Source organism: Mangifera indica, chromosome 6 (genome assembly GCF_011075055.1).
Source record: "Mangifera indica cultivar Alphonso chromosome 6, CATAS_Mindica_2.1, whole genome shotgun sequence".
NCBI classification, from domain to species: domain Eukaryota; kingdom Viridiplantae; phylum Streptophyta; class Magnoliopsida; order Sapindales; family Anacardiaceae; genus Mangifera; species Mangifera indica.
In genome coordinates this window covers 5,465,468-5,482,800 of record NC_058142.1, presented here as the reverse complement: position 1 = coordinate 5,482,800, position 17,333 = coordinate 5,465,468, and the positions used below count along the sequence as shown (strand labels likewise).

At 32.4% G+C, this 17,333-nt stretch overlaps 1 protein-coding gene across 1 annotated transcript; it reads left to right on the top strand.

The window, feature by feature from the left end:
- Positions 1 to 2,492: 2,492 nt before the first annotated feature.
- LOC123218741 (protein TSS-like) lies at positions 2,493 to 16,844 on the top strand. The gene is made up of 24 exons (XM_044640333.1): positions 2,493 to 2,603; positions 2,929 to 3,035; positions 3,285 to 3,346; positions 3,473 to 3,565; positions 3,683 to 3,755; positions 6,695 to 7,033; positions 7,174 to 7,235; positions 7,614 to 7,745; positions 8,334 to 8,375; positions 8,498 to 9,028; positions 9,644 to 9,798; positions 10,636 to 11,137; positions 11,332 to 11,394; positions 11,488 to 11,589; positions 11,901 to 12,215; positions 12,295 to 12,387; positions 12,502 to 12,603; positions 12,690 to 12,794; positions 12,979 to 13,112; positions 13,344 to 13,527; positions 13,706 to 13,837; positions 14,054 to 14,166; positions 14,255 to 14,336; positions 14,916 to 16,844. The coding sequence occupies exons 2-24, from the start codon at positions 2,963 to 2,965 to the stop codon at positions 16,539 to 16,541; spliced, it is 5,115 nt and encodes a 1,704-aa protein (XP_044496268.1). The 5' UTR covers positions 2,493 to 2,603; positions 2,929 to 2,962; the 3' UTR covers positions 16,542 to 16,844.
- The last annotated feature ends 489 nt before the right edge of the window (positions 16,845 to 17,333 follow it).

Genomic DNA, 17,333 nt, shown 5'->3' with positions numbered 1-17,333 from the left:
ATTAATTATGAAATAATATTGCAAAAGGAAAGCCCTCTTCCCACTACTCCAAACTTGGTAGAAACTTCACAAATGTTGGGAGTTGGGAAGCAAAAATGTAATGTTTAGCGAATAAGAGGACCTTAAATAATTTCATTTGTTGAGGCTAAAGTGCAAAGTTCCAAAGCTTGAGAGGGCAAAATATAAAAAACTAAATTTGTAATTTGTAACGTCGACGTTTAGACGAAAAATGAAAGTTAGTACATGAGATTTGTGAATCTTCGATATGGACAGATAAGTAATTTTAATTGTTTGGAAATTTTAACCAAAAAATAAAAAATGACAAACATAGGAAGAATGATATAATCTTGATTTTGATTTCATTTATAAAAAATTTATTCTCCTCCTACCCATATTAAATAGAATTCAATTCATGAAAAATATGAATTTAAAGACTTTGTTGATATGAGATTTGCATCAATGAGAAGTATACAGAGTTATTGTGAAATTCAATTAAGGAGATGAAGAGATACAAAAAGATCAAAAAACTAATTTTTTAACATGATTCAATCAGAAAAACAAAAAGTTTGTCTCTATGATAGTGATATTATCCAAATGATATGGGACGAAAAGTAGTATTACAATGTTAATGTGCCGGTAAGATGCTATAGGTGGCTATCCTTTAGCTCGTCCACTATCCAAAATTTATACTAGTAGAGGCCACAGTTACATATGTAATTGTTTAAGTCAAATTTAGAGTTATGTGATTTGATAAACATCGTTATAATTCTAAGATAGTAAAAGGGTGATTTTACTTTGATTGTAATTATTGAAGTTGTGGAAAGTGGTTCACGACAATAAGAAATTATTACATATGTTAGAAAGATTATGAAAGTTGTAACAAATAATTACCCATGTTTTCTTATTACAACGTTTAGATGAGATTGTACATTTTCTGTGACTTATTAGCTATGAACTGGTATGACATCCATTTGCTGATAGTTAATTATCTCTATAGATGTTATATCTGCAAGTTTAACCATGAAAAAATTTTAACTACATAACAATTGCTCTCCGATTTTTGGAGTGCACGTAAGGTTGCAAAAACTCTTTGTCTTTTTTACACAAGTGAACAACATATAGACAGTTAGGATCTTTTTGTTGTTAACATAGTTTTTCATAGGCATTTAATGCGATACATGTGTGAGCCATGTGATGACTATTGAATTGATTCAAATGCTTATGATGTCTTATCGATTACGTTCTATATTTACATATAGATTAATGACTGTGTGTTGCTATGATGTCTTGTAATTGATTCAACTATAGAAATCATGATAGATAATGAGCTTTATTTTTTATTACAACCTTGAACAAGATCGTGTGTTATCTACATCTTATCTTAACTTACAGATCGATATGATATATATATATATATATATATATATATATATATATATATATATATATATTTGCATGCTTTTCTCATTTTACTCTTTTTTAATTAATTTGGTTATAAGGAATGGTTGGGAGTTGGGATTATCCATGGTGGATGGGAGTTGCATTTTATATAAAATAAATTCTTCATACTTTAAAAACAAATTATTTTTTTCAAAACAACTTTGTGTATTGACAATATGTCATCGTATGATTGGATAATTTAAAATTTAAAATATAATAATATTCAATCACATAATAACTTATCATTAGTTATGTATAAAATTATGCACGTAATTTTATTGTTATAAAAATTCATGATTTTATCTAGAACTTTCTAATTATTATTTGGGAAGGAAAGTCCGTGTTTGTTTGTGATTTAGAAAACATTGCATTAATGTTTAATTTCAATAATTTACAAACCTAAAATTTCTCACTTTTGAATATGCATTGTTGTTAAACTGGATAACAACGTTATGTATAGATATTTTTTAGTATATAATTAGATACATAAATAATATGTCATTATGTAATAGAATATTATTTTATACTTAATTTAATATATGTACACATAATTTTATTATTGTAAACTTAACCCTTATCACTTGTAATTGTTAACTTTCGATTGAAGAAGAGTTAAGCTAGGCTTTTATTAATGAAAATTTGTAAATTTTCGTGTTCACCTTTTACTTTCCAAAACTATAAATAAGAAATCAATTTTTTAATAACAAATCAAAATTACATCATCACAAACTATTTTATTTGCAAATTAAGAAAAAAAATAAAAAAAATATCCTTTAAATGCAAAAAGAGGGAGTGTATATATAAAAAAAACATGAGTTTAAGTATTTTTTACAATATTTTTAAATAAAATTTTAATTTATTTAATTTAATAATTAGTTTTGTTTCAAAAAAATAATTCAACCCTAATGGTATTACTCATCAGAAAAAAAGGAAAAAAACAAAACTCAGGGTCCACCAATTGCAACTGCAAACCCACCATCATCTGCAACGTGTCACAATTTCAACGGCCCAAAATCCTGTCCCACTGCCCACCAATTTCAGTTGTTGTCTTCATGCAGTCTCCTTGTAATTAGTGAGAGGGAGAAAGGCAATCAGAGAGGCAATCAGGCTTTTACTTTCAGCAAGAAGGAGAGGCCAAGATTGCTTAAAAATCCGCAAAGAGGGTAAACTTAAAACGCCTTATCCTATCTTCTTTACTAGTTTTTTTTTTTTTTTTTTTTCACGAAAGCGCTTTCGTTAAAAGCACTTTTTCATTTCTGCTTCTGATTCTACTACTTATTGTGGCATGGTTCATATTTTGTCAATGGTGGAGGGGGATTCTATGTTGAATATCTGTTTGTGATAATGTCAATGTTACTGAAACTGGATTCTACTACTTATTGTTGCATGGTTCATATTTTGTCAATGGTGGAGTGGGATTCTATGTTGAATATCTGTTTGTGATAATGTCAATGTTACTGCAACTGGATTGTTGAATAATTTGGTCAGGTGTTTGAAGAAATTCACAAGAGAGATTACTTCAATGGCCCCAAGGTCTGGCAGAGGAAAGTCTAACAAAGCCAAAGCTGAGAAGAAGAAGAACAAAGAAGAGAAAGGTTTATTTCAGTCTCTTTTTGAATTTATTTTACAGACAAGAAAATCACTCTCATTCAAAACAACTTGAATCACAAAAAGGAGGTTTCATGTATAAAAATACATGAATTTGAATTCCTCTTAACTTATCTTATTTAGTGGATATCACTGGACCTTCCGCTCCAAAGGGGTTACCCAAAAAAAAATTAGTGTTGTTGAAATGGAAGCATTCATAACCTCTTGTTCATATTTTTGTTTTTGTTTTTGTGCAGTGGTGCCCAGTCTTCTTGATATAACAGTCATCACTCCATATGAAACACAAGTGATTCTCAAGGTAAACATATTTCCTTCCTTTGTTCTTCAATAACATTGAATATTTTTAATTTTAATTAATTAGCATTAAGGGTAGATAATTAATAAAGTTAATTAATTGTCATAATTATTTGTTGCTTATGTGAAGGGCATCTCCACAGACAAGATCCTTGATGTGAGAAAGCTACTGGCAGTGAATGTAGAGACTTGCCACCTGACAAACTACTCTTTGTCTCATGAGGTAACATATTCATATTTTTATTTATTTTTGACTTTGCAATAAAAAAAATATTACTATTTTTTCACTATGAATAATTATTTTCCTAAAGTTAATTAATTAATTAATTAAATTTATCAGGTCAAAGGGCAGAGGTTAAATGACAGAGTAGAGGTGGTTCATCTGAAGCCATGTTTGCTTAAAATGGTTGAAGGTTGGTGAAGCTCTCTTTCTCTTAATAAAATAATTTATTTTTTAAAAATACTTTTAGGTGGTTTCAAATCTGAATTTATTCTCTCTACCATAAAACATTACTACTTTCAGGCACCTAATAACTATATTCTAAGCTTTTCATTAATAAACTTTAAAAATTTTTATGGTGGATTAAATTGAAAAAATAATTTTATGGTGGATTACTATCATATCTTAAATATTAAAATATTATTAAGATAATCTTGATTTTATTATAACTATATCTTTATTTATTAATTTTTTAAAGTAAAAATAATTTTATTTTTAATTAATATAACAAATAACTTAAAAATATTTTAAAATAATTGTATATAAAGAAATTTAAATAAAATAATATATTAACATTCTTTTATTAGTTCTAATAAAACACAATATTTATCAAAATTTATCAAATATAATAATAATTCATACACAGTAATTTTTAAGATAATCTTCCAATTTTAATGACAAAACATTCTTTAAATCAAACGCCTCATAAAAGTTTGATTTTGATATAACACAGTTGAGTCTCGAACCTAGGTCTTTCTCTTGAAAATTTCATATATTTTACCTCTTAAATCACCTCTTAAAAGAAACTTAAAGATAATTTAATACCATAATTATTAGTACGCTATGATAAATGATACATGATACGTATTTTTGATATGAGATGATATAGATGAAAAACAATATGTATTATAAAGTATATTAAATAATATGATATAATAAACGTATACGTATACGTATTCTATAATATAATATATATTATTAATATAAATTAATATACTTTTTTGGAGAAAATAATAATATAATAAAATTATATATAAAAAAATTTTAAAATTTAAAGATATTTTTTATATTTTAAAAACTAATTTTGTGTTAATTATAAATTTTTATTATTTTATTATTTAAAAATATATCATAAAATATATTATAATATATAATATAAAAATAATTTTTTTAATATATAATACGATTAGTATAATTAATACAAGAATCTTGTCGTTTTCGATGAGACTCATTAATTACGTGTATATCAAGAAAAAAAAATGCGTTTTGCATCAGGTTCGGCCTGATACGTGTGTGGAAAATATCTAAACGCATAAATTTGAAATGTGTGAATATTGCTTCTTGGTAATGGGTCCACTTGCATTAATTTTGCACATTGTTTTCATCGCCATGTTTTGCTTCTTTCTCCGGCCGCCTTGTTCACAATAACGTTATTGCGTTTTGGTGAAGGCACTATGTTGGCTAATGGGCTCTAATCTAACCAAACGCTGATTTTTGTAGTTTTGGTAAATGCTTTGCTTTCATGGCTTTAGGATTGATAAAGATGAGAATGGATTAGATAAGAGTTGTACATCTTAATTTTCATTTTTTATTTCATCCCTAAGATAAAAATGATAAGAAATCTCCGTTTCATTTTTACGAAAAAAATTTCTATCTAAGTAATTTAATATAGGATTTATCTATAACAATTTAAAATTTTTTAAAATAATTCAATACATAAAAGTTTAAAAAGTATATAAGGGAGACAATGAATCAAAAAGAGGACATACTATAGAGGAAATAAATCGAAAATATATTTATTTTCGTTTTTATTCTATCTTCATCCCCTATTAATAAGGAATTCCCTTCCGTTTGAGAGTGGGGTGGACCCAAGATCTGATCTTGGAACGAATTATCATCTCTAGTTAACCTTGTTGCATGGAAAGGACTTGTCAAATGTGCTATTGACCTCACCATTATGTTTTATCTCAATTGACACCTCTCATTAAGTAAGACTAAGATATTTTTTGGGGAGTATTTGGTTTGAGTTATGTTTTATTATCAAAATAGAGAAATTACTTTAAAGATAGATTATTGAGTATAAATAATTACTACGTTTGATAAAATTTGGTAAAAATTGATGATAGTAAATTATTTTACTTAAATGCCATTGAATATGATTACTTTTAAATAATTTTTATATTATTTGTTATATTAATTAAAAATAAATTTATTTTTGTTTTAAAAAATTAATAAATAATAATATAATTTTAATAAAATCAAGATTACCTTGGTAATATTTTAATGCCTAAGGTAAATGTAATAATCAAATTACTACCTATATTATCTGTCACTTTAATATTGATAATAGAATATTACTGTAATATTTTATTACTGACAAACTAAGTAAGATAATATAAGTAATAAAAAATAAATTATTAGGGGGCGTTTGGTTTGGGTAATGTTTGATTACTAAAATAGAAAGATTACCTTGAAGATAGATTACTTAGAAGATTACTGGGTATAAATGCTTACTATGTTTGATAAAATTTGATAGGTATAAATAATTATTGTGTTTGGTTAAAGGTAATAAAAGATTACTAGTAAAATATTTTACTTAAATGCCCTTGAATATAATTATTTTTAAATATTTTTTTATATTATTTGTCATATTAATTAAAAATAAATTTATTTTTATCTCAAAAAATTAATAAATAATATTTTTTCTATAATAAACTCAAGATTACTCCAGTAATCTTTAAATATCTAAGGTGAATGTGGTAATCAGATTACCACCTATATTACCTGTCACGTCAGCATTAGTAATAGAAGATTACTGTAATCTTTTATTACTGGTAAACCAAACAAGGGAATAAAAGATAGATTACCAAGGTAATCTTAAAAACCTTTAACCAAACGCACCCTTAAGGTAATCTTTAAAACACCTCAACTAAACACCCCTTAGAATAGGTTGGCCACATTTTTTTGTTTATGAGTGATGTTTGACATTTCCTTAAATATACGGGGTTGACTTTAATAATTAATCATGTTGGGATTATTCATAATTTTTGAAACTCTGTAAAAATATTTTCCATTTTAATTCTAAAGCAGGAAAATATTTTTTTATTTACGTTTTTGCCACTATGTGAACAGAGGACTATACTGACGAATCTCAGGCGTTGGTTCACTTGCGGAGACTCTTAGACATCGTAGCCTGCACCACCAGGTTCTCCAGGTCCAGAAACGCCCGTTCACCGCCATCATTAGAATCACGCGCCAAAAAGAATGGATGTAGGCCGCGCCAGTCTACACCAAATACGCCTGCGCCGTCTGATGACCGAAATGGTCCATGTGCCACGTCATCCTCCGATGGCGCTTCGGTTACATCGCCTATCTCACCGAGTTGGGACATGGCTGCCATTCGCCCGACGCCGAAACTCTCCGAGTTTTATGACTTCTTCTCTTTCTCGCACCTCTCTCCTCCCATCTTACGTAAGTTCGTTAGTATCATTATAATCATTATATCAATTTACTTTTGGGAGAGGATTTTGTTCGTTTATTCTATAAAAATTGAAGTTTATAATTTTTGTTTATTTCTTTAGTTTTTTCCTTTTTATAATTTCGGTTTGCAGATATGAAGAGATGTGAGCGTAAAGATGAAGAGAAGCGAGATGGCGATTACTTTGAAATTCAGGTGAAAAATGTGAAGATCAATTGATGTTCTCGAAAATAACCTTTTTTTTAAAGTACTAACATACAAATTAAGTACACTTGAGAAGAACACCTATAAAGTGATTTTCTGAAACTTCAGAATGCTTTCTAGAAAGATGGTGTGGTTTAAATTACTATAAAAAGGTTTTTCATCCCAAAAAATCAATTGTTTTTTAAATATTACCCTGCATATGTTTAAAGAGTTTTGTTCATGAAAATGTAAGATCTTAGCTAGAACCATATTATTTGATGACGTAGGTTTAATTTTATTTTATTTTAATTTTTCTTTTTGAATCTGATGTTTGCTACTTTTCTTTGTTACTGAGTGCAGTTAAACTGAAACTGTGTTCTATGCATACAGATAAAGATCTGCAATGGGAAATTAATACAAGTTGTTGCATCAGTAAAGGGGTTTTATACATGGGGCAAACTATTTTTTCAATGCCACTCCCTGGTTGATCTTCTGCAAAATCTCAGTCGGGCTTTTTCTAATGTGAGTGGTCTGCACTTGTTTTGATGTATATCTTTAAAAATGGTTCCATGTGCATAGCTGCATTATTGCATTTGAATGTAGTGCTGCCATTAGGTTGGGTTGTAAAATCTCACTTGCAGTCAACTTCATGTCAGCCATAACAGCAGAGTTTTTTCAGATTGAACTTTCCATTCTGTTTTTAAGGTTGTTTAGCATTCGTGGAGTAGTTTTAGTGATTTCTTAAATGCAACTGTATAGAGCGAATAATGAAATCTTCTTTTTTTAAAACATAATGGAAGTATTCAGGGGATCAGTAAGTCAAGAAAATATAACTCATTTGGCAACACTCTTAATCAGAGAAGTAAACTAAATATGATATAAGTCTGTTATTTCTTGACTAATATGCAACTGCTATTTCTTGACTTTTTTCCAGTTTTCTATGCCATTTAATTTCCAGTACTATTTTTTTTTAAATGAAGCTATTTGGTTGGTTATACCTTATAATTTGGCTAATATGCAACTGGATTGTGTTGCATTACATGGATTTTATTCTAGTTTTTTACATGCTGCTATCTTTTGGTTAATATTTGTTATATGTGCTTAATCCAGGCATATGAGTCCTTAATGAAAGCTTTTGTTGAACACAACAAGGTAATGTTTCATGTACAACATGTTATTTTTCCACTGTAAATGCAACTGTGACTCTATTTTATCTTTTCTTTAAAGAAAAGGTGTGTAAGCTTTGATTAATTTTATTTATTTCCTTTCTTCAGTTTGGTAATCTTCCTTACGGATTTCGATGTAATACATGGCTTGTTCCCCCATCTATTGTTGAGTCTCCGTCAAACTTCATACCCCTGCCAGCAGAAGATGAGAATTGGGGTGGAAATGGTGGGGGCCAGGGAAGAGATGGAGAACAGGATTTACGACCATGGGCAACAGAATTTGCTATACTAGCTAAGCTTCCTTGCAAAACTGAAGAGGAGAGGGTGATTAGAGACCGAAAGGCCTTCTTGTTGCATAGCAAATTTGTTGATGTCTCAATTTTTAAAGCTGTTGGAGCAATATGCCATCTCATTGATTCTAGTTTAAATGATAAAACAATAAATCAGCACCCTGATGCAGTCTTACATGAGGATCGTGTTGGGGACTTGTCCATTACAATAATACGTGATATTGCAGATGCAAGCTTTAAGTCTGAAATAAAAATTAACGGCAATCAATCATCTGGCATGTCTACTAAGGAAATTGCTCAAAGGAATTTACTTAAAGGGGTTACTGCAGATGAGAGTGTGGTTGTTCATGTATGTAAATTTCTCTTTCATTCCTTCATCCTTTTTTACACACAGACACATGTTAAGAAAAGTTCATTAAGTGGCTTTAGATATATGGTAGTGGGATATAGCTCTACCATCATGGGAGGTGCATTTTGATTTGTGTTGGGTGTCTCTCTCATTTATATTTTTGGTCTTATTTTTTCAGATATTGACCTACTTATCTATGTCATTTGCTTTCTATATATGTGTCTGTGTGTCTGTGTGCGTGCATGTTACTCACAGGTATAGTTCAGGTTCTTTTTAGAAAATTTCACTTTAGTGTATAACCTAACTATTGAGAATCTCATGATAGCAGCTCTTTTTTACTGTTTTGATCCTCATGCTCTTTGATTTTCTCTTTGTAGCTTGTTCAACTTAATCTCATTATCCCCTCTTTGGGGCAGCCTATTAATTTTGGTTGTACATGATTGGACCATCTCAACTGGGTTAAATTGCAGGATTATTCAGCATTTTAGATTCTTTCTTTTTCTTTCTAGAAACAATATATTTCTATTTTTCTTAAGAAAGCTTTTAGAAAAACTAGATTCTGTTTTCGATCTTTATTTTAATTTATTAACATATGGATAATATTGTACTTTACAGGATTCTTCCTCATTGGGCAATGTCATTGTAAGGCATTGTGGATACACTGCAATTGTAAAAGTTGTTGGTGATGTGAAGAAAGAAAAGTTTGAGGCACAAGATTTTGAAATTGAGGACCAACAAGATGGAGGAGCGAATGCTCTTAATATTAATAGGTCTGAATTATGACTCGTGCTTTCATTGTCAACATATTTGAGCAATCTGCTGTTTTGTTCACATAGGAAATCACATTGTAGGAGAATGTGAAAATTTAGTTTTTAGGTACAAACTAGTATGAGCTACACAGTGTACTATCTATCACATATGAATTTATGATGGGGGAATTTTCGCTATCTAAACTAGATAGAAAATGTTTTGATTGCTGGTATTGGGGATCTTTAATTCAAAGGAGCTCCTGGTTCTCTTTCTGACGTTACAATGGGATATAATCACTGATTTTTTTATTGTTAAGTGGAGTTTTATCTGGGAATTCTTACTGGGGTTGTCTTCTAGTCCTGGTTTGATGAATAAGCAAAAGAAAAAATAGCTGATTTCATGTTAGAAATATCTACTCTGCTAACAGAACACTGTAGACTTGGAAATGACTCTACTTATTTTCAATATTTGAGGATTCTCTAACTTCTATGTACAATTCTCCTCTGCATTGTGGTTTACCATGTAAATGATACACCGAGGTTGCAGGAAATACTCAGTAGCTTTCCCAAAAGTAAAATGTCACACTTTGACTATTTCTAGCTTGTGCCCTGACTGGTCTGCATTCATTATATTAATGAAATTACAGCACACATTGTATAAGTTCAAAGAACAAATAAAGTTGCATGATACTGCTACTAAGGTTATGCCAAGTCACTGAAATAGGTCAATTTTTGCCTTTCTTATCTTTTTTTGTATATTTGCTGAATTGCTAACAGGTTTGCACTGACAATACTTATGTTGTATGTATTTATGTCTTTCTTCATTTACTTAGTTTTTATATGATAAACAATTTTCAGCTTAAGGTTTCTGCTGCACAAATCTTTCGCTGCTGAATCAATGGTAGGAAGCCAGTCACCACGGTGCAATTTGGATTATTCAGACGCTTCTAGAAGACTTGTTCGGACAGTGATTAAAGGAAGTTTGACCAAGTTAAAGGGGGAGCCAACCTCTTCTGAAAGGTCTATCAGATGGGAACTTGGTTCTTGTTGGTTGCAGTATCTACAGAAGCAGGAAACACCAACAGATTTGTATTCTAAGGGATCTGGGATTGATAATGAAGCTGAACATGCCGTGAAAGGTCTTGGGAAACAATTTAAATTTTTGAAAAAGAGGGATAATAAACCTTTTAGCACAAATTTGAAGGAAGAAAATAATACTGGACCATGCAGAATGAATGTGGAAACAAATGCTGGAAAGCAAATCAATGGGGAGCTCAATAGTGAGATGGAGCTGCAGAGACTAATATCTGAAGAAGCCTTCTTGCGATTGAAAGAATCTGGAACCAGTGTCCATTTAAAGGTTTCTGAATCAGTTCCAAAAATATTTTGCATTCATCTTCAAAAGTTGAAGTAAATAATTATTTTTTTTATCCGTTGATGTTGTACACCTCTTTTGCCCACTATATTCTTTTGATTTTAAGTATTCTTGTTATGGGGACAATCTTTATGTTTGTTTCCTCCAGAATAACTCTTACAGTTTACTTTTTGCAACAGACAATGGATGAGCTTATGAAAATGGCGTTCAAATATTATGATGAAATTGCTTTACCGGAGCTGGTACTATTTTATATGTTCAGACCTCAGAGTGTTTATATTGCAAATGATTGTGCATGCTGTTTGTCTATATGTCTAATTTTATTACGTCATTAGGTAACAGACTTTGGATCACTTGGGCTTTCTCCAGTTGATGGCCGCACACTAACTGACTTTATGCATTTGAGGGGATTACAGATGTGCTCCTTAGGTCGCGTGGTAAGGAAATTTATCCATCTCTCCTGTCTATTTGTCTATCTGTCTCTCTCTCTCTATCACACGCATACACCCATAATTCCAGCGTATGTACACACTTGAGTTTTAGTCTTTTCCTTTGTAAGAGTGTGATCCTCTAAAGTCAGCTGCTACTGCAGTGCTGTTGTTCCCTTTGAATATCATGCTACATGATGGAAATTTTTACTTTCTACTCTTCCAAGACTTAGAATCATCCTAGTCAGTAGTTAGTTCTGTAAGACACAAATTTCTTTGAGAAATTGACTTGTTGGGGTTAATTCCATCCTACGAATCAGGTTGAACTTGCAGAGAAGCTTCCTCACATCCAATCACTTTGTATTCATGAGATGGTTACTCGGGCTTTCAAGCATGCAGTGAAAGCTATTGTTGCATCTGTTGACAATATAGCAGACCTTGCTGCGACTGTAGCATCGTCCCTAAATTTCTTACTTGGCAGCTCTGGAATGGGAGATGATCAAAGCTTGAACAAAGATCATGCTCTTAAAATTCAGTGGTTACGCCAATTTGTTAGCATAAGATTTGGTTGGTCCCTAAAGGATGAGTTTCAGCATCTGAGAAAGATTTTGATTCTCCGTGGGCTTTGCCATAAGGTAAGTTTCGATCTTTTTTGTATGCTCTAGCTGCTACTTATGTTGAATACTTGAACTATACTTGTAATCATTTATCCAGATTGGGTTGGAGTTGGTTCCAAGAGATTATGATATGGAATGCCCGAACCCCTTCAAAAAAGAAGATATTGTCTGCATGGTTCCTGTGTGCAAGGTAGCTCTGTCTCTCCCCTCTCCAAGTCTGTTACTGGTTTACATTTTTTCTTCTCAGTGAGCCAGCTGGTTATAGATTTAATGTAATTTTTCCATTTTTTACGCTTTTCTACAGCATGTGGGATGCACTTCAGCTGATGGAAGGACTTTATTAGAGTCATCTAAATTAGCTCTGGATAAAGGAAAAGTGGACGATGCTGTCAATTATGGAACAAAGGTAATTCCAGTCAATCCAGACGTGAACTACATTTCTTTTTATAGTAGGACTGTTGATCTCAGAAAATATATTATTTTCATTTCAAGGCATTAGCAAAGATGATTGCTGTATGTGGTCCATACCACCGTACTACTGCAAGTGCTTACAGTCTTCTGGCTCTGGTTCTCTATCATACTGGAGATTTTAATCAGGTTCTCTACCATTCTGAGATATATTTATGTTTTAACTTTGGGATTCTAATCATTATCATATCTTCATTCCATATATATGTTCTTGAGTGGAAAGTTTGAGTTCCTGATTCATCATTATATAAAAAGCATGACTATGTGAGAGTGGCAGTGTTTTCACTCAAGATTTTTGTTGTTGTCTTTTTAGGCAACAATATATCAGCAGAAGGCTTTGGATATTAATGAAAGGGAACTTGGTCTTGACCATCCAGATACAATGAAAGGCTATGGGGATCTTTCAGTATTTTATTATCGCCTTCAACACATTGAGTTGGCTCTGAAGTAAGTGAAAGCTAGTTTTTTAAAATGTACTTTATTAACTAGAGAAACTATCTTTGTACTTCTCATTCTCTACCTAACTAAGCTCCACATAATTTAAGGATGAGGTGGAAGTCACAGAAAATGTAATTTTCTGTTGAATTTATTCCTGAACTAATATGGTTCTTACATAAATTTTTTAAGCTTATTTTCTCTATTTTTGGCACTCTTGATCTCATTACACATTTCTTGCAGATATGTAAATCGTGCATTGTACCTTTTGCATTTTACTTGTGGACTTTCACATCCAAATACTGCTGCAACATATATAAACGTGGCTATGATGGAAGAGGGCATGGGAAATGTTCATGTTTCTCTTAGATACTTACATGAAGCTCTTAAATGCAACCAAAGACTATTAGGAGCTGATCATATACAGGTCTCTGTCTCTCAAGATAATATCTCACTAACAATTTTTGCAAAAGATGAAGTATCATTGATCTCATCCTGCATGTTTGTGTGTATGTGTAATTTATTTATGTATCTGCAAATTCTGCATGTGTAATCTTTCCATAAACTGAACATTCTTTTCTTTTTTTTCTCTTTTCACCTTGCAGACAGCTGCAAGCTATCATGCAATAGCCATAGCTCTTTCATTGATGGAAGCATATTCATTAAGTGTGCAACATGAACAAACTACACTTAGGATACTGCAAGCAAAACTTGGACCAGAAGACCTGCGTACTCAGGTACCCGCATGTAGTCATATTTTATTTCTTGATTCGGAGGTTTGCTAGCTGGCTGGCTTCTTTTTTGTTGGCTACCTTTAAGAAAGGGTGGATAATTGAGATTAATAGAAAATAAACTAGTGAAGTATTACACTGTTTTAGGTGTATTAACTGTCATGGGAGTATCTTTAGTTTTCATATTATAAATGGCTGCAGTAATTTTTCCCTCTTTTGCAGGATGCTGCTGCATGGCTTGAATATTTTGAATCAAAAGCTCTAGAGCAGCAAGAAGCAGCACGAAATGGAACTCCAAAGCCAGAAGTATCCATTGCAAGTAAAGGCCACCTGAGGTATTAATAGGGTATTCCCAAATTACTTTGTTTTTACACTGTCAAATATTTCTTGTGTCTCTGTCAAACCTGTGACCCTTTTTTGCAGTGTATCAGATCTCCTGGATTACATAAGTCCTGATCAAGATTCTAAAGGAAATGAAGCACAGAGGAAACATCGACGTGCCAAGGTAGTAGATATTTCTTATGCATTGAACAGTGTTAGGAGAGGTGCAATTTAAGGGTATAATAGATTTCTCCTTTTTAGATTGCAATTCTCCAGAATTAGTGATACTAGGAAAACCTTTTCATTTATGGTTAATGGAGTTCTTCCAATCCATTTTCATGTTGGAGGCCTAACAAAGCCATCTAATCTTACAGTACATTTTAGATGGGATTACGATCTGCAGTGCAGGATATTACCTTGCTGACAGTTTAACATATTAGTTCTCTTTGACCGTTTCTGTGAAAACCCTTAGCCAAATTGCATAACATGTTGTTTAAACACTAGCTTAAATTCTCATTTAGTGGAGTTTTTCCAACATTAAAGTCTCAACTTAAAAATGATGCTGTTGGTCACCAAAACAAATATCAAGTGTCCAAACGTTCTTACATGGATTCCATTTACCTTTTTTATCTATAGAGTGTATTGATGTAATTTTATTACTATGCAAGAAGAGGATGATGTTAACTTTTTAAAAATTCTTTCAATCCACGTTTTTTTTTTTTTCGACATTATATGCTAACAATGCTTTTGGTTAAAATTTCAGGTATTGCAGAATGGTGAGAAGAACCATGAAGCACTTCATGATGTGATAGCTGAGGAAGCCTTGCTCCATGATGGAATGAAAGATGGTAAGACTGTCACAGAAAGCAATACAGAGGAAGTAAGGATAAGCAAGGTTCATCCTGAAGAGCCAGAAGAAAATGATGATACTACTGGACACAGACTGACAATCTCTGGTGAACTTGTTGAAGAAACAACTTCAGATGAAGGGTGGCAAGAAGCCAATCCAAAAGGGAGGTCAGGAAATGCTACTGGCTGGAAATCAGGCCAGAGGCGACCAGTTCTTGCAAAGCTAAACACAAACAGTTCTGGACATTCAAAACTTAGAGAAAGAAGCAATAGGCGAGACACTATATCTTCAGCACAGCAAATAACTCAAAGGAACAGTACAACTGAGTTGTCATCAATGAAGAATTCAATTAAACTGAAGGCAAAACCTTCTGGTTCTAAAGTTTTGACCAATCCAGCAAATCTGACTTCCTGGGCTTCCAAGTCACTATCTTACAAAGAAGTGGCTGTTTCACCACCAGGAACAGTACTAAAGCCATTACTGGAGAAAGTAGGAGTAAGTGACATAAAAACTGAAACCCAGGAATGCATTGTTGAATCTGAGACATCAAAAGAGGAGACAACTAATGATATCCCTCCAGCTGAGGATGTACATGATAATGGACAAACAAAAGAAGCTCATGAATGTATAATTCCACTGGAAACTACGGCTGAAGAACCTGAGGATATTTCTTGTTCCACTAACCACAAAAAGCCGATAGAAATGAATGGGAATAAGCTTTCTGCAGCAGCTGAACCATTCAATCCAGGAGCTCTCTCCACGACTCACCCAATAAACTCAGTAGCTGCCACAAGTATTTTTGGTTTAAGAGTTAGTCAAGGCATGCTTGCAGAGCCAGCTGGACCTTCACCTGCTGCCAGAGTTCCTTGTGGGCCTAGATCACCACTCTACTATAGAACTAATCATTCTCACTTCATGAAGCATGGTTTTCCTAAATATCATGCACCCATCATGGAAGGAAACGGATTTGGGTCTTCAAGAATCATGAACCCACATGCACCTGAGTTCATACCGAGAAGAGGTTGGCAAACAAATCCTGGAAATTCAGATTCAAATACCTTGAATGGGTCAAACTCTTCAAATGAAACGAGTGAGGCAGAAGATGAGAACAGTGATAAATTATCCAACAATGAAGTTATGGATAATACTTCAAGAAAGAGCTGTACAGAAGCTGAGAAGTCAGAGCTGGCAAGGCAGATACTGCTTAGTTTCATCGTAAACTCAGTCCAGCATAATATAGATGCTCCAAATCAGTGTGCAGGTGATGAGAAGAAGTTCGAGCATTCAGAAAATCATTCAGATGCAATAGCAAATGACAGGGCAATCATAAAAATTCTTTATGGGAATGAAAAAGGCAAGACAAATTTGGCTTCTCAGTCCAATGATCAAGAGCAACTGGAAACAAAAGATGTAAACAGTAAAAATGGGGATGATGAAGGATTTATAGTTGTCTCAAAACGGGGAAGAAACAGACAACAGTTCCCTAATGGGGTAGTCAGGCTGTACAATCGGCAATCAATCTGCACTTCTGTTAGTTAAAGAAAGAAAATGAAATGAAGACATAGGCAAGGTATTGTCCTGTTTTTCTCCCTGTTTCATTTGGCAATATTTCTTCTATCAGTCATATTCTATTATAGATTTAGATATCTTTTTGTCGGCTCCAATAATGTGTGCAAATAGCTTTCTTCTCTTGCTGAGAAATATTAGCTGATCAGTAGAACTTTTATTGGCAAATTTTTGTAGCATGAGGGTTGTGTTTTTTGCATCATTGTCTGGATCTTGTAAATAAGAATATTTTGTGTTCTGTTATAAAAAGAATTGTGATTTCTTTTTTTGGGTTAACCTGGGAAATCTTGTGGTAAAATCCCAATGGCCCGCAACCTCTTAGACCCGCAATTAGAGATTAGGCAAATCAAAAGATAAGCTTTATTATAGTATATCACATTGAAGTTATTTGAACCCTGAATATTTATAAATAATCCTCGACCCTTCATCACTTAAGTCAATCCCTATGGTTGACTTGTGGTGGTGTTACTAGATGAATTTTGACAAGTTAGATTTAAAATTTTAGTTGCTTGGCCTTGCTCTCATGTGCATTATTGTATTAGAATGATCATCAGAAGTGCAACTGGACACTGGAGATTGGATGTGGAAAATAGGTAAATTTATAGCAGTGTCTTTGTAGGGAGCTGTGGCTGTAGGACGAATCTAGCCCGTTAGATTGTCAGAAAAAACCGCCCCATCTTAAAGCATGGACGGACCAGATTTAATGTCAACACCAAACAATCGCAATAATAGTACGTGCAGAACACCAAAAAAAAAAAATAAAGG

Excerpts from the sequence above, each read along its gene's own strand:
- LOC123218741 (XM_044640333.1), top strand. The coding sequence starts at position 2,963 with ATGGCCCCAAGGTCTGGCAGAGGAAAGTCTAACAAAGCCAAAGCTGAG. Across the intron at positions 7,236-7,613 it reads GCGATTACTTTGAAATTCAG|ATAAAGATCTGCAATGGGAA; the intron begins GTGAAAAATGTG and ends CTATGCATACAG. Across the intron at positions 14,337-14,915 it reads GGAAACATCGACGTGCCAAG|GTATTGCAGAATGGTGAGAA; the intron begins GTAGTAGATATT and ends TTAAAATTTCAG.